Here is a 26,232-nt window from a genome sequence, read left to right as displayed (position 1 = left end):
TATTCTATTCTATTCTATTCTATTCTATTCTATTCTATTCTATTCTATTCTATTCTATTCTATTCTATATGCTCCCTTCCTCTTAGTGTGCACTAGGAAAGAGTCTGTCTGAGATGTTTACTCAAACTAATTTTTTAGGCCGGGCTCAAGCCCCTCTTATCTGATTGTTGCCTTCAAGGCAATTCCCTATTTCCTCTGCCTGAATTTGGAAGCATGCAAGAATTCACAATACTGTTTCACTCCATTTCCCTACATAGCTGTACAACTATCGGTTTCAGTGGCTTCAAATGTGCCTCCGTGTAAAAAGCTTATGGATTGTTGTGTGCAGAGTAAGTGGACATACTGTACTAAACCTTTCTTGCTACGGCTCTATGACTTGAAGGGAATAAGATGCAAAGGAGCAGCATAAAATCTAGAATGCTACAACTTTCTTCTGCCCCCATTTATATGTAGCAGAATCATACAGGATTTCCATTTGTCAGAAAATAGATACTTAAATCATTTCAACATATTTGAATGTTCCACTTTAGAAACTCATTGTACAGGGAGAAAGACTCTGGGTAAATCTTTTATCTGGCCCTGCAGGGGGATTGATTTCCAGAGCAATACAGGTAGTATATGATTGATCATAGACTTATGACTGCAATAGAGCCCAAAATTTATGTTGTTTAGTGAGACATTTATTAAGTGAATCTTATCCGATTTTACAACCGTTCTTGCCACCATTGTTAAGTGAATCACTGCAATGAATATGTTAGTAACCTGGTTGTTAAGTGAATCTGGCTTCCCCATTGACTTTGCTTGTCAGAAAGTTTGCAAAAGGAGATCAGGTGACCTTGGGATACTACAACCATCATAAATACATGCCACTTGCCAGGTACCTGATCACATGATCCTACAGATGCTACAAAGGTGGTAAATGTGAAAAACAATCATAAGTCACTTTTTCCAGTGCCGTGGTATTCCCCTGTAATAACATCTACCTTCAGAAAAAAAGATAATATTTAAAAAAGACAAGAAAAAGAAAAAAATAAGGTTTTATTAAGGACATGAGGCAAAGTTACCATTCCTTTTCTCTTCACCCCCTACCATTGTTCTTCCCAGTGTAATTCATTATATACGGCTTTTTTTTCCCATATCTGATTCTCTTCCCCTCCCCCTCCTTCCCCCACATCTTCCTATTTGGAACTTGGGTCCTAAAAATAGTGCCAATCAACTGGCAGATGCTGCATTTGCCCTTTTGCTGAAGGGACAAGAATTAGTCTGTCAGTGGGTACCTAAATAAAGCAGTGAAAACTGCCTTTTGTATGAAAAGTTTGCAATTACTATTCTCAGAGCTTGCACTGTTTTATTTTATAAGAGACAGGAAAGGCATATTCGGTAAGCAAATGTAGAGAGATGGAGAATGATCAGATATCAACATCCAGTAGCAGATAATCACTGATTTCGTTGAGATTGTAGATAAGAACATCCTGACATGTTGTTATCTGTTGCCAAGACCTGTTAATACAATCCGGTCATATAAATTATGAGGTACGCTTTTGTGTCAATTTGACGCCACAAAAGCATCATGTCAATGAAAAGGGGATTAAAAATTAGCAGGAGTTAGAACTAACCTTGCTGATGACTTTGAAAAGTGCTGGACTAAATCTCTCATAATTCCCAATCAACATGCCTGCACAACACTAAAAAAAGAATGAATTATATATTTCTGGGTTTTTCACTTCTAGGAAAACAAACAACAAATCGCCCAATTTCATGGATGAAAAAGTTTTTCTCTACAGCACTGTCATATCTGTCCTGCAGAAATTTGGATGACCATTAGATGGAAGCAAAGATACAGAGAACTCTGTGTGCTGCCATCTAATGACTTTTTTTTTTTTTTTGCACATTAGGTATGGTATTTCTAATCAGTTCCCTTAGGAATAGTGATTGTCTCAAAAATTTAAACGGTTTATTGTCAAAACAAGAACTGCATTATTCAAGCTTTATTGTCTGTCTCTCATTATATCAAAACCCAATGAAAGGGTTCTTTTTCCAATACAGTGATAAATTGTGGAGCTTCCTGATGTGACATGTTATGATGGTCCATAATCAGATGCCCTGAAAGAGCATTTTTCATCCATTCATAAAGCTATCAGGTTTACAAAGCCATCAGCTTCATAAACAATACAATAATTTACATTATAATCATGTATATTATAATTTCATAATTTATATTACAATAATATAAATGATAGTTCATAAAACTATTGGAAAAATTGTTACGTGTTAAAGGTCTGTTGACTACTTTATTTATTTAAAAATATATTTCCTCCCCACCCCCACATTAAAATGAGAAGATTGTATTAAAGTTAATAAGAATATAGTAAATATAGTAAAGTATAGTAAAAAGATGAGGAATTCTGCATAATTTTTCTTTTCTTTTGGGAGGGGTGCAGTGGCTTGTCTTAAATTCAGGGTTGGGTACCTTTGAGTTAAATGCAGTCCCATAGAACATATAACTATTATAGGAACCAGGAGTTTAGACTAAAATTGCCCACCTATATTAGTCTGGTTCTATATTCTGTACCAGAGTTGGGAAACCTTTTTGCTGAAACGGGGGGGGGGGAGGAAATGCACGTGCATCCCAGAAACCGGAAGAGCAGTCACCCAGTACGCATGCGTGCACCAGGAAAATGATCTTCCTGTTTCTAGCGCGTACATGCGCACCGGCCACCTTGTCTTTCGTACATGCACGCGTGAAGACCAGCTGGCACATGCACACGTCGGAAACTGGAAGATCATCTTCCTGGTGCACGCATGCGGACTGGGCAACTGCTCTTCCGGTTTCTGAAAGATCATCTTCCCCACGTGCGCATGCAGGCCAGGCAGCTGCTCTTCTCGTTTCCAGTGCTCCCATGCGTGTGAAGACTAACTGGCCAGCCCGCCAAAACCCAGAAGAGCAACGGGTGACATGCCCGGAGAAATGGCTCTGCATGCCACTTCCAGCATGCGTGCCATAGGTTCGCCATCACAGTTCTATACTATTGTCTTGCCTTCCCTCACCCTCCACCCCTTCCTCTCCTACCTGTAATTAGATTATAGAATTGTCAGCATGGGCCTGCTTTTTTTAAAAAAAAAATATCTGTGTATGGTGCTCGGAAACTTCAGATGCTATGTAAATAATAAATAGCAATTTTAACAATGATTTACCAGACATTTATCTGATGTAAGCAGGCTTGCCTGGCCTCCCATTTGTTTCAGTGCAATTTGCGCAGATCTTCCATAGAGAATTTCTCATTATGTTTTGATAATCTGTTCTGAGAGAATTAATCTTCTGCCACCCTCTCAACCTTTATTTATTTAAAATAAAGTTTAAAATGTGCACTAATTACCAGCGTTGGGGAAGGGGCCCATGGAGTGGCAAGGGGAAAGCAAAAGAAGACTATTTCCTTTCTAATTCTTAGCAGGAGAGGGGAGGGGGAAGAGAGAGAGAGAGAGAGAGAAGGGATATTCATGTAGAAATTTGGGCCCTGAGCTAGGCTAGCACCGGGACTCCCCAGGGACAACTGAAAGATGTTATAATCAATTACCACATCATAACACTGATCTATGATAATTACTGAGCCTTCCTCCTGAGACAGTGCAGCAGTTGGTTGGGATGCTGTTCATTCATGCTCCACTGCCTGATTAATATGCAAATAATAGGGTGATTGCAAGATGAATGTGGAAAGAGAATTGGCTGGTAGTGTGCCTACCGATGCAGGAAAATGATAAATTACTTTTTACTGACTGTCCTACATATAAGTACCCTCTCTCAACATATTTTTTTTTAATCACAAATTTTACCATTTTAGGGAAGCAAAGCTACTGTGTCTTTAAGGATGTGTAAAATAATGTGTCTTAATATATCTGTTAGGCTATTGGGAGGGCTTTGGAGCTAACACTGTTTTTTTTCAGAAGCTGGAAGGCAAGTTTATAACATTGAATGTTATAAAAGACAGTTAACGCCACTGTCCTGCGGTGAAGTGTTGGAAGTTCAGCTAAAATGGGTATGAAGCCAGAAGTGAGAGGAACAGTATCTGTGCTGGCTGAGCATTTGTTTTAAATGCAGCAGGTTCCAAGTTCAATCCCCAACATCTCCAGTTAAATAATCCCAAATTGCAGGACTGGATAAAGCAGCTGTCTCCAAACTTTCTGGCTTGGTGGTTTGGCAGAGGTGGTGGCAGCAGTGGGAGGGTTAGAGGGGATGGTTTCATCTGTGCACAAACCGCTTTCACAAATGCAGCTTCGTGCTTGCATGCGCACGCACTCACCCACCACTTCCGTGGCCTCGGTTCCAAATGGGCTGCAGCTCGGCACTGAAATGCGCACCAGGGGTTGGGAAGCCCTCATGGGATAAAGGATTCTGCTTAAGAACTTGGAAGCATTTTTTTAAAAAATGAAAGAAAGTATGCTAGACTGTACACCAGGGATGTCAAATTCAAGGCCCGAGGGCCAGATGCAGTCCACAGGGTGTTTTGATTTGGCCCGCAGGGCCACCCTGGAAACAGAGAAGGACTGGCTCATGGTGCCTCTGCCAGCGAAAACGGAGCCCGTGGGCGGCTCACCCAAGCTCTGTTTTCACTGGCAGAGGATTGCAAGAGGCAGTCTGAAGCAAAAACGTAGCTCAGGAGCCTGTTTTCGCTGGCTGAGCGCTCAGGCCACCACAGGCGCCCCCGACACGAGTGACATTGAGCCGGCCATGCCCCTCCGAGGTCAAACAATCCTGATGCAGCCCTCAATGAAGTCGAATATGACACTCCTACTCTATACTGTGCAGTTTAAACAGTTCTCACTCCATTTAAGTAAAGTGAATCTGCTTTATATTTTTCTTTGAGAAAAGAAGAGAATTCGGGGGAAATTCTCAAGGGAAAATTCCCATGCCGTGTTCTGCACTTATTTGGTTTTGAGGTGACCAAAAGGTTTATGAGAATGCCTTTTATTATAAAATCACTTCTCTGATGGATAGGTAAGAGAGAATTTGGCATTACTTTATGCTAGACTAGATAAATCAATAGTTATAAAGAAGTTAGTAATGGGATTTTAGCGGAACAGAACTCTGAAGTCTTCAGAAATACCTTGGTTGGTATTAATGGCCTTAGAAAGTAAGTAGAGAAATCTATGCCCAGAGGAAGCTATCAATGTTACTGGGTGATCCTATGTCTGAAGATTGAATTGGCTAGGAGAAGCCACACTTAACCACACATAGGCTCCTCCCCTAAAAGAGCCATAATCTTGTTCTTACTTATTCTGGAGAAGGACTACATCAAGAATATTTAGATACAGAAACTTTCAGAAAATAGTCAAACATCTATGAATGGAACAGATCCTAATAGCTCTCAGTTCTACTTGAGAGAAGAACAGTTGTTTTGCATTAAATAATTCATAAAACTATAACATGGTGGTACAGTTCTGGATTCTTCCTCATGGATCATCTCCCCTCACGACACCACACCACACACACACACCCGCACATATAAACAGACGTACAACAGAACATTTTTTTCCCCTCCATTTTCCCTCACCCTCCCATACCTTGTCTCATTTGACTTTCCAAAACACCGGCCAAGAGATCTCTTTCTTGCCTGCCACTGCTGCCTTTTCCTTACCACACACATCCGTATTGGGTGAGTTTAGGACTGCACTCTCCAATATTTTATATGACAGTAATAAGTAATAATAATAATTCTAAAGTGCCTATGCAACTTAGGATATGCCACCCGCATTTTTGCAAACAAAGTGGGGTTCCATGGCAAGGCTTCCTGGCAGGCCATTCCTAGAGGGAAATTGGAAAACTTCAGCAAAGCATTGCTATGCCAGTTAGATTTCTCCCCCTACCTTTAAGATATTGTAATGAGCAGAAGAAATAACATTAATAGAAGGAAAAGCCACTTCCTGATCAGATAAGAGGCATCTGAATCGGGAGTAGAATTGTAACCTGAGAAAGCATCTCATACAAAACATACACACACCCCAGTTCTCCCAAAGTTATAAAGGGAGGGAGGGGAGAAACATATTCAGATTTGCATGATTCTGTTGCCATAACCTAATTATATTAAAGGTAGTATTGGCCTATATGACTTTAGTTTCTTAGTTTGGTCTACCTTGAAGGGTTGACGGATACCGGGTCAACTGGTGTTTCTGAGTCACAGGCATCCATGAGTCAATCAAACCCAAGGTGACTTACAACTGCCCAATCCCAGTTATCACTTTATTTATTTATTTTTAATTGTGGAAGCAATAGCCAAGGTATAGAACCTTTCTGGTACAGTTCTGAAGAGCTGCTTGTCCTCTCCAGTCGGTCCTTTCCCAGCCCCCGGTATTAATTTATACATTATTTTTGGATTTGACTAGTTTGGCATGAACCTGAAGCCTAGACCCTGGACTTAATGAGAAGTGGTCCATCAAACCCCACCGCCAGGAAAATACTGTCTGGGGCTTGCTGGAATGTCACGGCCTGGCCTGTCATTTTGCTTCAGCAAGTTGTCCTTCCGAATGCACGTCTCGCCTTATGGCACGCCAGCAGTAAAAATGTCACTCCTGATAATTACTTTTTGGTGAAAATGCTTGCTGACTTCCTACCTTCAAGCTATTTTTTACACAGTGGGAAGATAATAAGAAATGACTTTATCCTGACTGCTCAAATGAACACTAAATGGAATTTAGGTTATTATTATTGGAACTCGAGTGTTGTTCACTAGAATTTAAAAAGTGGCTCGTATCAACTGTAGATGGTTTTGGATAAATTGCACAATAGCTCTGCTTTTTATTCCTTTAGTTCAGTGATGAGTTGCTATCAGTTCACCCCGGATTGGGCGAACCAGTAGCGGCGGCAGTAGGGGGCTCCGCCCACCTGCCCAATGCAGAAGCATCGCGCGCACACGTACACGAGCGAACTGGTAGCAAACTAAATTGAAACTCACTACTGCTTTAGTTCATAGAGAATATGACAGTTATCTATATTGTCTTGAAGGAAGAATTTTCCTCACAGCATTTTATATTTGAAATACTTAGGAGAGAATGTTATTCTAATATTTTTTATCCTTTTTTATGCTTGCACCCTTCTGAGATGTTAAGCATGCAACACTCCAGATTCCCAACAGATTACTTGTCTACAGGGAACTGAAAAAAGTAAAGAGTGAGGAAACATTATTTTAGTGATCTTAAAAAAGCTTTTTCCATTTACAGGTAGTCCTTGAGTTATGATCACAATTGAGCCCAATATTTCCATTGCTAAGCAAGACAGTTGTTGAATGACTTGTGCCCAGTTTTTGCAATCTTTTTGCCACAATTGTTAAGTGAATCATTTTATTTGTTAAGCAAATCATCCAGTTATTAAATGTCTATGGAGATTCTGAGTCATGCAGGTCATAGTTGTCCCAAGGTGATTTTTCAACAGGCAACTGATCTTCCTTTGTTTTTCCTTGAAGATGTTTCGCTTCTCATCCAAGAAGGTTCTTCAGTTCTAACTTCCCTTTTGAAAAAGCACTTTGGGACATCCAGTTGTTAAGCAAATCTGGATTCCTCATTGACTTTGCTTGTCAGAAGCCAGCTGGGAAGATTAGAAACAGTGATCACATGACCATGGGACACTGCAGCTGTCACAAATACATGCCAGTTGCCAAGCACTCAGATTTTGATCGTGTAACCATAAGGGTGCTACAATGGTTGTAGGTGTGAAAAACGGACTTAATTCAGTTTTTCAGTGCCGTGGTAACTTCAAATAGCCACTAGACCCAGGATGGCAAACCTATGGCGCGCGTGCCATAGGTGGCACGCAGAGCCCTGTCTGCTGGCACATGCGCCGTCATCCCAGGTCAGATCTCCGTGGCGTTTCTTTCGTGAGCTTCTGTTTCCCTGCAAATGATGAAACAGAAGCTCATAAAAGCAAAAGATCTTACCTCTTGCCGCGCTGCCAGTGTTGGGATGCCCCGCCTCCCACCACCCAGCTGGTCTTCGGGTCTCTGCTGCGAATACGCGCATGTCCACACTTGTCCATGTTCACGCATATCCACATATGCACACGAGCACATGTCCGTGCATGCACGTATTCACACATTCTTTCAGTTTGGGCACGCGCACGTGCACAGTTTGGGCACTCGGTGTCTAAAAGGTTCGCCATCACTGCACTATATTGTGGCTATTGTAAGTTGCAAATTACCTGTATAGCAGGGATGTCCAAACTTGGCCCCTTGAAGAGTGGTGGACTTCAACTCCCAGAATTCCCCCAGCCAGCAACTTGCTCATATTTATAGCTCATGCTGGCTGGGGAATTCTGGGAGTTGAAGTCCACCACTCTTCAAGGGGCCAAGTTTGGACACCCCTGCTGTATAGTATTCTACACTATTCTGTTGATAGAGAGGGGTTAACTGTTACTGGGGAGAAAAACTGTCTTATATTGGCATTAAGGGGCATTCTACGGTTTGGGCTTGAAAGCTAGAATTGTTCTATAGCACCTTTATTTTTAGGTGCAGAATTTCTTGACATCCTCATTATTGCAGGCATGATTCCTTCATATGTATTTTATTTTCTTTTTGAACAAAGAACTGAATTTGAGACAGGAAAAAAACAAGCTCAAAAGACAATTATTGTATGTTCTAACTTCCATATAGTCAGCAAAATGTTGCTTAGATGTGTTCACTTATAAATACAAACAAAACAAAATTCTCAGGCATTCCTGCTTGAAAAGGAAATATATTTTGCTTATAAACTGCAGCAAGATGCGACTGCCTTTGCCTGAAATTATTTCCGGGGGGGGGGGGTTATGTCCATAACTGCATGGTAACCTCCGCATTTATGAATGTCTACAGCTTTGCTTCATTGGTGCACAATGGGGAAATAACTCCAGTAAATACATAATAAAACACATCTCTACTTTCCTGGCTTCAGATCCCTTCCCAAGGACAGTTTAGAGCAGAACATTTGTCTCCTTGACAACTCTTTAAAATTAACCCTTAATATCATCTTTCTCATTGGCTGAAGGAATACCTCCTCTCAGCCATACTCTTCCATTGCCTTCAGCGGAGATGGAACTACTACTGATCTAGTTCATGCTCTATTCCCATGACTATCCAAGCAGCTGGACTTGGGATCATCTCACAAATAAAGAAGGTAACACAATAAATCAAAGCATCCCTTTCTCAGCAGCTCACATAAGCTATAGTTCCCAAAAGAGCTGTCATTAAAATTAAAATAAAAGGGAATATTTAAGAAAATAACCCCAAGAAGATAATTTAGGGATGCTGTGAGTACCTCAAGAGTGAATGAGATATCATAGCACCAAACTTTTATGTAGATCCTCCCCCCCAATTCTTTTTTTAGCTGGAAATGGCCTGAATTGAGTGAGAGTTCCTGCCTACTTACCACGTGCTCAACTACTGAGATACTACAGTATAAAGACAGGAAGAAAATGACACACGTACTAGTAATAGAAACTGTTATGTTCTAAAGGAGGGACTTGATAATCAAGTCTTGTCTTAAGTCCCATTTCTGTTAGCAGAGAATTTTGAGAACACTGAGGTATAACCGAAACAAAATGAGGAACACGCAACCCATTTATTCATGGTAGTGTTTCTGTGATATTTGAAAGACCTTTGTGGTTTTCATAGGCAGATAGCGCCCTGTATTCAAGATTTTTTTAATGAAACAATCATATCTTGGTATTGTTGTTGTTAGTTGCGAAGTCGTGTCCGACCCATCGCGACCCCATGGACAACGTTCCCACAGGCCTTCCTATCCTCTACCATCCTCTGGAGTCCATTTAAGCTCACGCCTACTGCTTCAGTGACTCCATCCAGCCATCTCATTCTCTGTCGTCCCTTTCTTCTTTTGCCCTCAATCTTTCCCAGCATTAGGCTCTTCTCCAGTGAGTCCTTCCTTCTCATTAGGTGGCCAAAATATTTGATACCTTTGTATACAGCTACCCAAAATAGCTGTATGAGTGAAATGGACAGCATAGAAAATACATATGTACATAATACCTTTTCAACCTACTGACAGGTAAAGTCTATGGGGAAGCCAGATTCACTTAACAACCATATTACTAACTTAACAACTGTGGTGATAAGATAAGATAAGATAAGATTTTAATTTGTATACCGCTCTTCTCCCGAAGGACTCAGAGCGGTTTACAGCCAAGATAAAAAACAATAAAGACACATACAATACTAAAAACATACATTAAAAAACTTATTAAATTTGGCCCAATTTTTTAAAAAACAATCAATCCCGATAAAAATTAATAAAATTAAAACCCATAAAATCAACTAAAAGATTAAAATTCAAGCCAGTCCAGCAAGACGGAATAAATAAGTCTTAAGTTCGCGGCGAAAGGTCTGAAGGTCAGGTAGTTGTCGAAGTCCAGGGGGAAGTTCGTTCCACAGGGTAGGAGTCCCACAGAGAAGGCCCTTCCCCTGGGGGCCGCCAGCCGACATTGCTAGGCTGACGGCACCCTAAGGAGTCCCTCTCTGTGAGAACGCACAGGTCGGTGGGAGGTACCAGACGGCAGTAGATGGTCCCGTAAATATCCCGGTCCTAAGCCATGAAGCGCTTTAAAGGTGGTAACCAATACCTTGAAGCGCACCCAGAAGACAACAGGCAGCCAGTGCAGTCTGCGCAGGATAGGTGTTACATGGGAGCTCCGAACCGCTCCCTCTATCACCCGCACAGCTGCATTCTGGACTAACTGGAGCCTGCGGGTGCTCTTCAAGGGGATTCACTTAAAACCGTGGCAATAAAGGTCATAAAACTGGGCAAAACTCACTTAACAAATGTTTCCCTTAGCAAAATAAACATTGGGCTCAATTATAGTCGTAAATCAAGGACTACCTGTAATGAGGTTAGAACAACATTAGTTGTTCTAAAATTTATTTAAAAATCAAATAGTTCTCTGAAGGAAAAAGCTGGTCACATGACTCTGGGACATCGCAACCATCATAAATACGAACCAGTCACAAAGCAACTGAATTTTGATCACATGACCATGGGGATGCTGCAATGGTCTTAAGTGTGAAAAGAGGTCATAAGTCACTGTTTTCAGCCCCGTTGTCACTAAATGAACTGTTGTAAGTCAAGGACTGGCTGTACTTTTAAATGTAAAGCTGCTGGTAACCATCATGGGTTCTATACGGTAGCGCAGTGGTTAGAATGCAGTACCGCAGGCTACTTCTGCTGACTGCCGGCTGACTGCAATTTGGCAGTTCAAATCTCACCGGTTCAAGGTTGACTCAGCCTTCCATCCTTCCAAAGTGGGTAAAATGAGGACCCAGATTGTTGGGGGCAATAGGCTGACTCTGTAAACCACTTAGAGAGGGCTGTTAAAGCACTGTAAAGTGGTATATAAGTCTAAGTGCTATTGCTCTAAATCGTTGGCAAGGGGGGGGGGGAACCAACCCTGTCCCTCTTTGGTGCTCAGCTGAAACAACATAACTTTCTAGGGCAACTTTCCTGCTGTTATCATTTTCTAGTTTCTCCCCTTCGATTTGTGTCTGCTGCTCTTTTCTAGTCAATACCTTTGGTCTCTTTGACTTGTTAAAAGAGAATTGAGTGACGAGTGTTGGGCAAATGCATCCTTCTCAGGGTACATTTGAAAAGGTTCTGTCATGGTTGGACTGTACTTCTGAAGCTCTTCAATACTGTTGTTGTAAGATATTGTATTTGTTTCAGGATTGTAAATTTTTTCATTTTTCAGACTTGACTATTTTGGTGCTGTTTGTCAGTAAAGCCTATGTATATTTCTACTTCGTATCTTACAAATTATTTTAAGGGCAAATATATTCTGGAGGAAAGATTGCTGGATGTTTAAAAAACATCTTCATTTTTTCTTAGTGTTAATGGAATCCTTAACAGAGGCGTGTAATGGCAAATATAAAAATTGAATTAATCACAAAAGGACTTCCAAAGAGCGAAACCTAAAGTACCCATTAAGAGCTCTGTAATTCCCATGAGATTGGGGAATGAGGCAAACGGTGAGGTGGTTTAAAAATAAATTATATATGGGAAGCCTAAAATTCCTCCCAATTTGTATTAACAAAATATGAAAATAGAATACAGATATATTGTAAAACAGCTGTATGTTAAGCAAAGTATGTAATGTGGGAGTAAGCTAAACTATTATTAGCAGTGCAATTTTAAGTGAAGAGGGTAGGTGATCTAAAGAAGCCCTCTTCATCAAGCAATTATTGATTGCTTTAAAACTAGATATTAGACACTGACTCCAGATGGTTTTGTATCACAGAATACTTGAAAAATGTCAGAGGAATACAACAATATCCAGCATCTATTCTATTAGAGAATTTTAATTTAGCATTCAAGTATTCATGAATAAAGGGAATTGTCTCGAAGATCGACCCGCAGAGCTAGTATATCTTGCATCCGATGGGTAGTTTAGGAAATGCTTCAAAGGACAAGAAATAAATTTTCTTGGGGGAAGGAAAGAGAAACCTAGAGCAGGGGTCTCCAACCTTGGCCCCTTTAAGACTTGTGGACTTCAACTCCCAGAGTTCCTCAGCCAGCTTTGCTGGCTGAGGGACTCTGGGAGTTGAAGTCCACAAGTCTTAAAGGGACCAAGGTTGGAGACCCCTGACCTAGAGCCAAGATGGCAGGATTGAGATGTTAGAAAACCCTGTTTCTCAGGGCTCTGATTCTGGGAGACACATTGCCGTGAAGTAATAAGGACAGAATTCACATACAGGTAGTCCTCGACTTCCAACAGTTCATTTAGTGACCGTTCAAAGTTACAGCCACATTGAAAAAAAGTGACTTATGACTGTTTTTCACATGACCGCTACAACATCCCCATGGTCACATGATCCATATTCAGATGCTTGGCGACTGGTTCATATATATATATGACGGTTTCAGGGTCCTGGGGTCATGTGATAAGCTCTTGCGACCGTTGGACAAGCAAAGTCAATGGGGAACCCAGCTTCACTTAACAACCGTGTTACTAATGTAACAACTGCAATGATTCACTTAAGCACAGTGACAAGAAAAGTCGTAAAATGGGGCAAATCCACAACAAATGAGCAACATAAATTTTGGGCTCAGTTGTGGTCGCAAGTGGAGGACTACCTGTAGTCTTTCAAGTGAACCAGTCAAGTCTTTAATGTTCGAGGATTTTTTTTTCCTCTGCTCTGCTTTGTTTGATTTATAGTTTATAATTTCATGTACTGCCTTTTTTTGTAGCAGCCTTTAACCTGAACAAATAAGTATTGATCATTTTACTAAGCAATCTTACTTACGACCCTGAGAGGGCAAACTGGACTGATTCAGGTCATCTAATACAGAGCACCTGATTTGTTTCTCTTACGTAATTAATTAATTCTCTTATTTATTGTTTCTCTTACTTAATTAACCATAGCAGAACATAGATAAGCAAGAAGTCTGTAAAATATGTACTTAGAATTGCTGGCACAATGGTGGCATATTTCTTGGCACCATTCATAGGCAAATTTTAGAAAATATGCAGCAAAGAGGTTCATTTGATTTGCGGCAGTGGTAGAATTCAGGTTTTTTTACTACTGGTTCTGTGGGCGTGGCTTGGTGGGCATAGTGTGGCTTGGTAGGTGTAGCTTGGGTGTGGCAGAGGAAGGATCCTGCAAAATCCCCATTTCCTCCCCACTCCTGGGAGGAGGATATTGCAAAATCTCCATTCCCACCCCACTCTGGGACCTGCCAGAGGTTTGCCAGTTCTCCAAACTACTCAAAATTTCCACTACCGGTTCTCCAGAACCTGCTGAATTTCACCCCTGATTTGGGGATGAAGAGAACATGGCAAGAATGTGGGAGCATGCAGTGGCAGCACATTAATTCTTACCACTCTGTGGCTTTTTAAAAACATTCGACCTGTATCATATCTCCAGAAGGGGACCAGGGATTCTGCAAATCTAAGTCCACTATAGAGTAGATAGATTTTGCAAGGAAACAAAATATCTCTTAGGATTTTCCGAAGATAATAATAGAAAAGGTTGGACTTCCGGTGGCGCCGTAGGCGTTGAAGACGATCCTTCGGGATTGCCAGCCCCGTGATCGCGTTAAAGCTGCCTAGGCAGTGAAAATCAGCTGTCAGGCGGCTTGGAAACCTTTCCCTCGGGAGAAGAGGGAAAGGCAAGCAGTCGGGTGAAGGTAGAGCTCCCCGAAAGCCCCAGGAGCAATTCTAGGGGCTTGAAGGGTGAGAGCTCCCTGGAAAGCCCAACAGAGCTCCGGATCCGGGACGCTTCTGCTTTTAAGCAGAACAAAACACCGCGACCACCTCTGCAATCAACATGAAACTTCAATCTGACTTCAAAGCAGACAGAGCAAAGACAGGCGTGCTGGCAATTACAAGTACTAAACCTTAACTCTTTGTTTGTATTGTTCCTTGTTGAAACAATTTAAGAAGAAAAGAGTAAAGGAAATAGCGCCTGTGCTTTAAGAGGGCGTGAAAGTGAAAGTTTTTTATTAATGTTGTTAGCGCCCTTAGCACTGTTTAAGGCTGTTGGAAAGCTGTATTCTATATCTACACGAAGAGACTGAAAAGTGAAAAGTGAAAGGATTATAGAATTTGAAGACTTAAGGAGAATTGAACTTATTGAATTTATTGCTGCAAGGTATAAACTTAAAGCAAGAAATAGCCCCTAAGCAAATTAAACCTAGTGTTCTCAAAAGCGCTGGTGGTTTGCCAGCTCAAACACACAAGCCACAACTTCTGGCTGATTCACAAAGTACTGAATTTGGAAGTTTTACAAGAATCTTTGAAGGAATTTTTAAAGGAATCCTTAAAGGAAGCTTTAGAGTTGCAAATTGTTGGTATGGAGGGAAAATTTAGGCAAATTGTAGAAGAGATTTTGGAAATTAAAGATGTTGTTGAAGCTCAAAACAAGGATATAAGAGACAACATGGTGTTAGCATTTCAAAGTTTGGCAAAAAATATGATTCAGCAGGATGAAAGGGTGGAAGAAATCAATCTAATTTGAATTTGGAAAATAAAATGGAGGAGATACAGACTAAGCTGGAGAAGGCAGACAAAGAAGTTATCTTATTACAATATAGATTGATGGAATTTGCCTTGAGAGTGAGAGGATTGAAAGAAAATAATCGAGAGAACTTAAAAGAGATTCTTGTAGAGGCTTTTGCACAGATGATTGGAGAGCAACCAGCAGATCTTGTAATTCAAATTGATAAAATTTATCGAGTTAACAACTCCTGGGTTGCCAGACAGAGACAGTTGCCAAGAGATGTTGTGATTTATTTCACAACTAGGAGGATCAGAAATGAAATTTTACAAGAATCCTATAAAAATAAAATTCAAATAGAAGGACAAGAGATATTAGTCTCTTGAAAGAAATTCCTCCTAAGATGTTAAGAAACAGAAAAGAGTTTGCCTTTTTGGTGGATGAACTTAAAAACCGACAGATACGGTTTAGATGGGATGTTCCAGCTGGATTAATAGTGACTTATACAGGAAAAAGATATTGGTTTAACACAATCTGGAAGGCAAGAGATTTTTATACTGATGTATTAAAGGCTGAGAATTTACCATCGCCAGAAGCCCGGCGGAGAAGAGAAGGGGAGATGGCAAGAAAGTGACAGAAGGAAGGAAAGCAGTCACAAGTTCAAGCAGGGGCTGTAATCATTGAAGAAGATTCACTGCAACTTCTAAATACTTTCCAAAGCCAAGAACCACTGGGGAAAACAGGAGATGTAAAGGAGCAAAGAATGACTCGAGCAGCCATTAAACGTAAAGAACAAGAAGTAAAGATGCAACAATCACAAGTGATAATTCGAGAAATTAATAAAGTAGAGGCTGTGTGGGGGGGTGTTAGGCCAAAGAGGAAGAAATGGTAATTAGATTCTCAACTTGGAATGCTAATGGCTTAAACTCACCACAGAAGAGAATGAAGATATTTTATTATTTGTAATTCAAGAATGAAGTGATTTGTTTGCAGGAAACATATACTAGAATATTAGATTAAAAATATGATTCTCTTTCCAGGTTAGGAAAAGAGAGTTTAGAGATTTTGGAGGTTAAATGGAAATTTGTTTAGATATGAAGAGATTGTAAAAGAATGTAAAAGACAAATGAAAGAATTTTCTGTTATGAATATGTATAGGGGTACATCTAGGGAATTGGTTTAGGGTTGTAAGCAAAGCATATATGAGGGGAACTTTAATATAAATAAGTAATAAATATAGACTTAGACAGTAGAAGAAGTGGATGGGAAGCTTGGGAAAAAATTTGAGCTAGAAATGTTAAATTTATATAAGTATAAAAAGTATGGTAATAGAGAGTAAATTATTGACAAGAAAAATACATATTGGAATGGAAAAGATGGTTTGATTATATTCAAAAAGTATTAGATTAAGGAGTATCAAATAGTTCATGAATGAATAGAATGTAAGAATTGTATTCGGGTTTTTTTTTCATGTAAAAAGGAAGTTAAGGTTCTAGGGGAGCGTTGGGACTTTATGGGTAGTTAGCTTAGTTTAGCTTATGTTTGCTAGATGTTATACCTTGTATTTTGCTCTGAGACATCTGGGGTGGGGGGATGGGTGAAGATGGGAGGGGGGAGAGGGTGAGGGAGGGGTGGAGGGAGGAGGAGGGGAATTATTTGCAAAAAAATCTCTTTTTGTAAAACTTTTTTAATAAAAAAAAATAATAGAAAAGGTTGACGCCTTATTTGAATAATCCTTTTAGGGACATTGCTCTGTAAAGGAGCTGAATCAGTTCATCCACACATCATCTTAAACATTGCAGGGAATTTGCTTTTGGCTCAATCTTAGTTCTGATCTGCTATCTACATATTTGCAGTGAAGTGCAAATTCTGGGGAAAGGATTCTGGGGAAAAAGAACTCAACATCTGTTGAACTTCAGAGGAGCCCACCTTCCACATTGACTACTGTGGTTGATGAAACGCCACATTTTCCAGCCAGACCCTTATGGTTACTGCATTCTAGTAACCATCCCGTTTTAGATTTTTTCCTTTGTTATTAGAAACTGGATTGTATCAAAATAGAGCTTCTCAAATACAGCAGTAGCACTTAGACTTATATACCAGTTCATAGTGCTTTACAGCCCTCTTTAAGCAGTTTACAGAGTCAGCCTATTGCCCCCAACAATCTGGGTCCTCATTTTACTGACCTCGGAACGATGGAAAGCTGAGTCAACTTTGAGCCAGTCAGGATCAAACTCCTGGCAGTGGAATGCAGAGTTAGCCTGCAATACTGCACTGTAGCCACTGCGCCACCACAGCTCAAGACTACATCTTCTGTGAATCCCTGGCTATATCAAAAACCATAAGAAACGCTGCCACTCAGGTTTGAGATTCAGTGCCCCATTTATTGTTGTTGTTGTTGTTGTGTGAAATGAGCATGGAGTGTGTTAACGTTTTTGCAGGCCTGGGCTTTGGCATCTCATTGACTGGGATGTAACAGCTCCGTCATCTCCTTTCTTTGAGGTTATTTCAGCATCGCTTAGAGGTATTGTTTTTATTCCAGTAGACTTTGCACGCCTAGGTTTGAACTATACTACCTTGTCTTTTTTTCTCTGTTTGCACCGAGACTGTTCTCAACTTCTAGTCGTCCCCCTCCCTTCTTTGCAACTCACAATCCCTCTCTTCCCCCAGAGGATAAAGTCCATAAGCCTTTACCCAAACAGATAACGTGTTTACAGTTTTTAGGGGTGAGGAGGTGTTTTAATGTAGAAATTCCATTCTAATCCAGGGACTTTATGAAATAAAGCCAAGTAATGTTAAAACAAATAAATAAATCAGCAATAGGCAGATGGTTGGATTGCCTGTGGATGTTATAAACGCAAGCTGAAAAGTGGCAATTATGGTGGGTGCTTGCTTTGTGATCTGCTTCATCCGTCTCTCCTCCATGTCCCAGTCCTCCTCCTTCTAGTATTTCCGTAGCATCATTAGCAGTATTATTTGCTCCTTGGGTTTTGTACAGTAATAGTAAGAGTAGGGAAGGTTCGTAGCAGCTGTGTTTGTATGTATGTGTATAAAATAACCATGAATAGAGGACAGAACTATGAGGAACGTCTGAACCAGAACCAGGCAGTTTTATTTACTGGGCAGCCATCGTTTTGACCTTGCAGTGGGTTAAAGGACAAGGTTCTGAGGAAAAAATCTGTTTATCATGTATGGAATTCATGCCGTCCCTGACAGTGTACAGTGAACAAGATGGATGATCTGCCAAGTTGGTCCTTCGCATGGGTGCATCAAGGCAAATTTACAGTACTACTGGTTCACTGCTTCCAATATGGAAATAACATTTGTTGGGCTTTGGATGCAGCTGCACAGTGAACTGAAGCTAAGCAGACAAAAGAAATTAGATCTGTAGCTTTTTTATTGTCTTGCACATCAAATATGGACTTGGGTGGCTTTGGGGGGGGAAAGGGGGCGTCTCTTTTGCATCTTCCATAAGCTATTTAAAGTAGAGGAAAAAATTAAGTTAAGAATAACCTTTACGGGAATGTCAAGACACCTTTTCTAAATATAATTTTCTATTTTCAAACACTAGTGCAAATGTTTTAGTAGCTTTAATTTATCACCCTACTTCTCAGCCCTTTTCACCTACCACAGTCTTAATCCCACTGTTTGCAAAGAACCTTGCCCTCTTAGAAACAAAATAATAAAGTTGAGCCTTGGTATCATGCTAGTAAAAAATGGTTAAAGAGAAGTAATGGTCCCCATTATGCTCAACTGCCCTTCCTCATAATACTAGCAATTGCAACTAGCAATGATGCTGATTAGCAAGAGGTCCACCAGAGTTTCATGAAGATTCTTCACTCACCATACAGTCTAAATAGTCAATAGTCAACCATTTGTCTGAAATAGTATAGGGAGTTGGGCTAGAAGACCTCCAAGGTCCCTTCCAACTCTATTATTCTGTTAAATCCTCCTTCACCTGAAGGTCTCCAAATGTGTGTTATGGTTGTGCTATCTTAGATTTTAAAAAAATGCAAGCAAGATGTGCTGCTTATAATTGGGGACTGGAATGCCGAAATTGGGAATAGCAGTAGCAATAACACTTAGACTTATATACCACTTTACGATGCTTTACAGCCCTCTCTAAGCAGTGTACAGAGTCAGCATATTGCCCCCAACAGTTTTTTTACCCACCTCGGAAGGATGGAAGGATGAGTCAACCTTGAGCCTGGTGGGATTTGAACTGCCAAACTGCTGGCAGCCGGCAGTCAGCAGAACTAGCCTGCAGTACTGCAGTCTAACCACTGCGCCACTAAGGCTCATAGTAATAGAATAATAAATAGGAAAACACAGATTAACTATAAGACCTAGGAAATAGAAATGAAGCAGAAAAATACTTAGGTGGTTTCTGACAAACAGGTGTTTTTTTTTCATTACTAACACATTATTCAAACACCCTAACAAAACCTCCATTTATGTGAACTTCAGATGGGACTAGTAGGAACAAATAGAAAATCATATTTGCCTCTATTATTGGTACAATGGGGTGGAAGAGTTCACAGATGTGGCCAGTGACCAATTTTGAAACACATCATGAAGTATTCATATGCAAGTTTTAAGATAACCTTAACTAGAAGAACTCTGCTCAAAATGTGTTCCCTTTTGAAGAGAATATCAGGTATAACTTTGAAAACCTTGTTGATGGGTAAGCAGAGGAACCGTAGAACAAGATGAAAGAATGATGTTAAGAATAAATGTCAAAGGAGATTGCCAAAAGAAAAGAAAACTAATTGGATGCCAGACGCAATGGTAGTGATTATCAAGAAAAGAAGCACAAGAGAAAGATTTTAGGAAGGAACTGAACAAGTGTTTCAGGCTGCTTTTAGAAAAGACAAGGAGTATTACAATGATAAAGATATTAAGAGTGGAAATAGATTCAGGGAGAGGGGAAAGGATAATGCTCCAAAAGATCTTAGAAGGTTTTAACCTCAAATTGAGATGCTAAAGGAGATCAGTGGACAGATAGTATTCTCTGATTCAGAGAAAATAAAATGAAGGTGGAAGAAGAGTACTGAAATTCTCTGTAAAAGGGATGCCATTATCCACAAGCCCTTGTAATCCAAAAATTCTGATACTGGAAGATGGAGTTAGGTCAGCTGTTTGGTCAGCACCAGGTGTGAAGTTTCTTCTGAATGAGTGTAGGCTTTGCTGTCTGTTTATATGTAATCGCTTGCCCTGCCAGTTTTGGTAGGGCTGTGGTTTCTTTGATGGTTTTTTCTTGATGGCTAGAATATTGTTTTTCCCTGATGGTTTGTCTGGTGTTGATCCCTGCTTATCTGAGTGTTGGCTGCTGGAAACAACGTGTTCTAGTCTTTTTATAGGAATCCTGGATGACTGGTTGTTTAATGACTGTTTAAAGTTGCAACAGCTTAGAAATGGTGCTTTATGGTCTGTAAAGCACTTCTGGCCATCTAAAGCATTATAAACCTCCCTCCCCCATCAAGTGATCATGATCTGCATGCTTGGTAACTTGTCCACACTTAGAAACGGCTGCCAAGCATCCCATGAACATGTGGTCACCATTTGCCGTCTTCAATGCCAGCTTCCCCAGAAAGTCAGTGGAGAAGCCAAAAGGCACCTGCTGCCACCTGCCGAAGGATTTCCCCATCCCTCATACACAGGGGTCAGAGGAATCCTTAGAGTGGAGAAACGAAACTTGGATGGTCAGGATCCTCATTTTGTTTCTCCAGCGTAGGTGTCCCTTTCCCCTCCAGGTGCAGAAGGGAATTACCATAGTGAGCTGGAGGAAGGAAGCAGAGATCTTTGGGATCCCTGCTTCATTTCTCCAACCCAGCCCTTCCTTTGACACAGATAGGGGAGAGGAACTCCTGCACTGGGCTGGAGAAACAAAGCAAGGACTCTGAAGATCTGAGCTTCACTTCTCCAGTCCATGGCAGGGGTTCCCTTCCATTCGCAGAGGGGAGCCACCTGCCCTTCTTCATCAGGAAGCTCTTTTGCTCTCTCCACTTAACAACCACAACTGGGAGAGCTGGGATTGCAGTCACTGAGGAAAACAGTCACAGATGCATCTTGCTTAACCACCATTTCACTCAACAGCCAAGAATCCAGTCCAAATTATAGTTGTAAGTCAAGGATTGCTGTATTTACTTCAGGATACTCACCATGGATCTTTTTGGGTTCAGTAGCAGTTTTATAAGTATTTCTCACCAAATATTCTTAGATGGAAGGATTCCTGAAGGTTGCTGGGCTTCGTGCAGGTCAGCCAGGTAATAGAGTCAAGAATAACTTACCTACCTTTTCTTTTTGCCAATATATGTGTTGCATCCATAAAATATTTAACACATCATATTCGTTAGGTACATTTCACTCTCTTAAGTTCAGTTCATGCATGACTTTCCAAATGAAGGGATACGGTACATGAGTTTGTTGGGGAGTAATACAGTGGGAGGAAAGGAGCAAGTTTCCTCCTCTTGATTTAGTTAGCTGTTATATATTTTATATTGGTTGATTCCACCCCCACCCACCCCCCCATTGCAAGTACTGTTATGTAATGTAAATTTGGCAATAGCAGCAATATACAGTATACATTATCAGTGTTAACAGCGGACAGCTTTTTGGCGAAACAAAATGTCTTCAGTTTGAGGGAGAAAAGCAAATGTGGGCCAGTTTTGTTATGCCATGTTTGAATTGAAAGAGAAAGGAAAAGAAGGGATTGTGCAAAAATTTATCTAGGCTGAAACCTAGAACAATCCAGAGCTTCTAGGTTTCAGTTTGATTAACTATGACCTGCCCAGAACAAATTCAACCAAATTCCTGGGGGGGGGGATCCTATGCACAAACACGTTTTAAGAATATTTCTGACTTTTTTTTTGAGTTTAAATAATTTTATTATTATTATTTCTAATGTATGCCTTAAAAGTACAGAGAATTATGAATTATGGGAATATTTCTGACTTTTAAGCTTTTTCCCATTCAGTCATATTAAAATTTAGCTTGGGGACAATTTGGGGAGGGGTTTTAGCAAGGGTTAGAGTTAGCTGAATTCTCTAGGCACCAAAGAAAAGCTCTGAGATGGACCTCCAGCCCAACATAACTTGAAATTGAGAGAACAAAGTTGTTCTCTTTCCTTGGAATGCACATTCAAGCTGCTTTTGAGAAGAAGGATATCAAAGCAGAGCGGGGTTGCTTAAGCACTAGTCCTAGCAGATTTTTGGCTGGAAGAGTCAGTGAACTACTAGATGGCAGCAAAGAGTTGAAATGTTCTGGATTACTTTACTGTCATCTAATGGTCATCCTAGTCTGCCATGCTCACCCACAGCCAATTTTTGCCTATTGTTCTATCTCCTGCTGATAGCGCCATTCTAGAGGAGATAACTAGGTTCCCCCATAAGAACATGTCAGCCCTCAACCAGACCACAATCAAGTTTGTTTGGCTAAAAAAAAATACTGAAGGTAACAGAATGACAGAGTTGGAAGGGGATCTGTTATTCTGTTATCTTCAATCTTTTTTTTTTTAAAGGTCCAGGTGGGAGCCCAAGTTGCCTGCTACTCCTGCCTTGACTATATTTATGCCACTGAACTCTAAGGCTGCAGCCAACATTTTGAAAGCCACGTCTCTCTTGAGACTCAATTTATCCATTTCTGCTCAGGATGTATCCCAACTTCCCATGGACTGTAGCTGCCTAATGTATTGGTTCACAAATCTCAGAAGCAGTCAGGTACTCCCGATACAGTAGGACAGCGTCAAATTGGAAGGAAGTGCTGTTGATTGCCTGCTGTATTAAAATTATTGCTGCACCTATAATTCCAAGAAGGGGGAGCCATCTGTCTCATGTAGTCACTATTTTTAGACAGTTTTAAAAATAATATGAGGTTCAGACATATCCCTCATTGGAAAAGTAACATATGGGCAAGCTTTCTAAGGACCAGCTCATGCAACACATTTTAAAGGCATTGGTTTCACAAGTTCATCCTGCGATTGAAGTTCCATGGAGTTCACTAACTAGAGTGTAATTCACAAGTCAGTTGCCACATGTGGAGACTCCAAAATATATGTATGTGTGCACACATGGTTCTATTTTGGAGTTTCATATCTACAAGTCTCAAAATAGAACATGAAAATTATCATTTTGATTTTTAATTCCAGCAGTGAGCACAAAGCTAGCTTGTCAGTATATAGTTGCCAATACTTTGCTTGGCATGTGGATCAATTTCCTGAAGTTTACATCTGGAGTTTCTGCTCCATTCACATTTATTTTCCACAAAGTAAATATTATTCCACACGTTGGGTGAAGAATGGAAAGAAAACCCTAGCAAAATAACTCTTTATGTCTTTTGGCACCATTATGAGAAGTTCTTATTTAAGCAAACACTTGATTGAGCATGAGCAGAGGTTTACTCATTTATTGCGGTATATTATATTTTGTGACCTGTCCGCATCCCATCCTAGGCTGCTGACAATAGATAAGGTAGAGCAGCATCTTTTGTATTGGAGCTCATTCGTTCCAGTAAGAGGAATAACAAACCAGAGCAAATGTGAAGGAAATCCCTAGTCCTTCTCCACAGTCCACTCTTATCAGCTTTGCTTACAATCCGCACACCAAGGAGTCAAAAGCCACTCACAAATTGTATTCTCAGCCCTATCAGCATAATAGGAAATCAACCCAATGCATAGAAAAGGAGGAGTTGATTTCCTATTCTTTTTTTTTCAGTAAAGATGTAGCCAGTATTGGTGTAGAAACATTTGTGCACCTTTCCTGTCAATCTTTAGATGTTAGGCAGGGATCTTTAACCAAAATCTTCAGAAATTTGTGGCCAGAGACCATGATGGTTGGAATGATGACATTTGACATGGCCTATATCAGGGGTCTCCAACCTTGGCAACTTTAAGACTTGTGGACTTCAACTCCCAGAGTTCTTCAGCCAGCGAAGAAGTAGAGAAGTAACTAATGTATTTTCCTAAAACATTGAAAAATGTAAATTAAAAAAAAAGTTTAGAAGAACAGCAAATGCTTAACCTTTCTGCTTACTGAAGTTCTAAATTAGTGGTCCCCAGCCTTGGCGGTCTAGTTGGGGGACGAGAGGGAAACCGGGGTGCACAAGGGCGGGCTGGTGCACGCACATATACAGCTCCACTCACACAAGAGAGAAGAGAGAGGCCTTTGGGTCATAAGTCATGGTTATAAGTCACTTTTTTCAGTGCCGTTGTAACTTCAGACAGTTGTTAAATAAACTGTAGTAAGTCAAGGACTACCTGTATACTACCTGTATTCCTTGAGGACTTTTGTGTGCAGCCTAAGAACAATCCTGAAGTATTTTCCATGGAAAAATTATGGGGAAGGCCCTTTTTTGATTTTGCATGCAAAGCGTTCTATATCTAGTCTACATTGGGACTTTAAGCTGACACCAGTTAGGCAGCCCTTAGTTAGACAAATGCGGGTTTTTTTAAACTCTGAAAAAAGAATCTTTTGTACACTAATTGCTGCATGTGTCTTTTTAAAAGTTTAATTTTGTTGCTATTGTTACACCCCTCACATCCCTCAAAGAGCGGATCTTAACAATAATCTGTAGCCCATGAGGAAAAGAGGGAACATACTTCTGACAGAGGGGAAGAGATTAAGAGTATATTTCAAGTATCAGCCATTTTTGGGTCAAGTAAATAACAAGGAGTTTTGGGAACAAGACCTTAGATGCCAGACTATTTTGTTGAAAGTAAGTTTCTCCCTTCTCTTTCCCTCTGCTGATTTTTCAGAAAGTACCCCAAAGACCTCTGCCAGTTGCAGTCCTGCTCCCGATTCCCCAATGAGTTCCAGCGACTCTGTGAAAAGCTTGACGGAACTGGTCCAGCAGCCCTGCCCGGCCATTGAAACCAGTAAGGAAGGCAAGCTGCAGGAGTCGAGCGAGGCCTCGACTTCGGATTCCCACTGCACAACCCCATTGCCTCTCTCCGGCCATTCATCACTCAGCATTCAGGAACTGGTCGCCATGTCACCAGAACTCGATACCTATGGCATCACCAAGCGGGTGAAAGAGGTGCTCACGGACAACAACCTTGGTAAAAAAACAAAAGAAGTGCTTGTGTATGTGTGTGTGTGTTTCTGATTGTTGTTACAGTAAAGGGTTTTTAAATGTTCATTTTCCCTCTTGCGTTGCTAATAGGAACATGTTGAAAGCCAGATCAGATATCTAATTAAAAGCAAGTCTACAATCTTAATTATTTGGTGAATCCGAGAAGGCTTTGCACGTGGATAATTAATGGGACTTGTGCAAAATTTGTGCAGGGCTCTTTGCACAATGCACCATATCTTAGCATTCCTCATATGATGATTGCCTTCCTTGCAGCAGATACTAATTCCAAGTGTTCATTTTAGGAACTTTAATGTAGCTGTGTTTTCAAGGAATCACATGACTGGACTAAAGATTAAGTTTATTGCAAGTTTATTTAGTGCTCAGGTAAAAAAAATGGACAGAAAGAATCTATTTGGGGCATAGCAAGCTTGCAGAGGTGCTATTTTTTTGCTTTTATTTGTTTTGTATCTTCACCAGTTTTTGGCTCCTGGCAACTGCCTAATCTAGTCCCTGCAGTTTTCTTGGTAAGATTTTTCAAAAGTTGGTTAGCCATTGCCTCTTTCTAAGGGCCAATAGGGTTTGACTGGCTCAGGTCATCCAGCTAGCTTTGTGCCTAAGGCAAGACTAGGACACACAGTATTTTTACCACAATAGCAAACTGGCTCTGGAGGCAGGCAGACAGACAACCCATCTGTCATTTTAATCATATTTCCCTCTAGTCAGTCTCCCACTAATTAGATTTTTCTCATTCCCCACCCATTAACCTCTTTGTTAATTGTCTATGGAGATTCTCAGTCATCCAGGTCATGGTTATCCCAAAGGTGCTTTTTCAAAAGGCAACTGGACTTCCTTAGTTTTTCCTTGAAGATGTTTCATTTCTCATCCAATAAGCTTTTTCATAACTGGTGGATGAGAAGCGAAACGTTGCTAAGGAAAAATAAAGTCCAGTTGCCTTTTGAAAAAACATCTTCGGATTCTTCATAAATTGTTCAACTTCTCTGTATTTCTCCCCAAAAGAAGATGGCACTGGCATAAACCTGAGAGAACTGCCCTCCTAAAGCCAAGATTAGCCCAAAGCAATTTTTTAAAAAAAGAACAGTTATTCAGGATCACACACACACTCTTTTCTCTCTTTTAATTGTGATGGATCAGAAACGCCAAAAATGAGTCAATCATCAGGCTCCTATGGATTGTACCTGTATTGCTG

General features: G+C 40.5%; 1 protein-coding gene across 9 annotated transcripts in view; it reads left to right on the top strand.

The window, feature by feature from the left end:
* The window catches only part of CUX1 (cut like homeobox 1), a 374,189-nt gene that overhangs the window by 277,300 nt on the left and 70,657 nt on the right, over positions 1-26,232 (top strand). For 8 of the 9 annotated variants that reach the window (XR_009152844.1, XR_009152843.1, XM_058164375.1 and 5 more), the window contains one exon: positions 24,709-25,011. The exons of the other annotated variant lie outside the window; for it this stretch is intronic. Coding sequence is in view for 6 of the 8 variants with exons in the window: in XM_058164375.1 (XP_058020358.1) it covers positions 24,709-25,011 (303 nt within the window). In the remaining 2 variants the exon portion in view is untranslated. The remainder of the gene's footprint in view (positions 1-24,708; positions 25,012-26,232) is intronic. 9 annotated transcript variants of the gene reach the window in all.

This window comes from Ahaetulla prasina, chromosome 1, assembly GCF_028640845.1.
Source record: "Ahaetulla prasina isolate Xishuangbanna chromosome 1, ASM2864084v1, whole genome shotgun sequence".
Lineage (NCBI taxonomy): Eukaryota > Metazoa > Chordata > Lepidosauria > Squamata > Colubridae > Ahaetulla > Ahaetulla prasina.
This window is presented reverse-complemented; position numbering and strand designations above follow the sequence as displayed.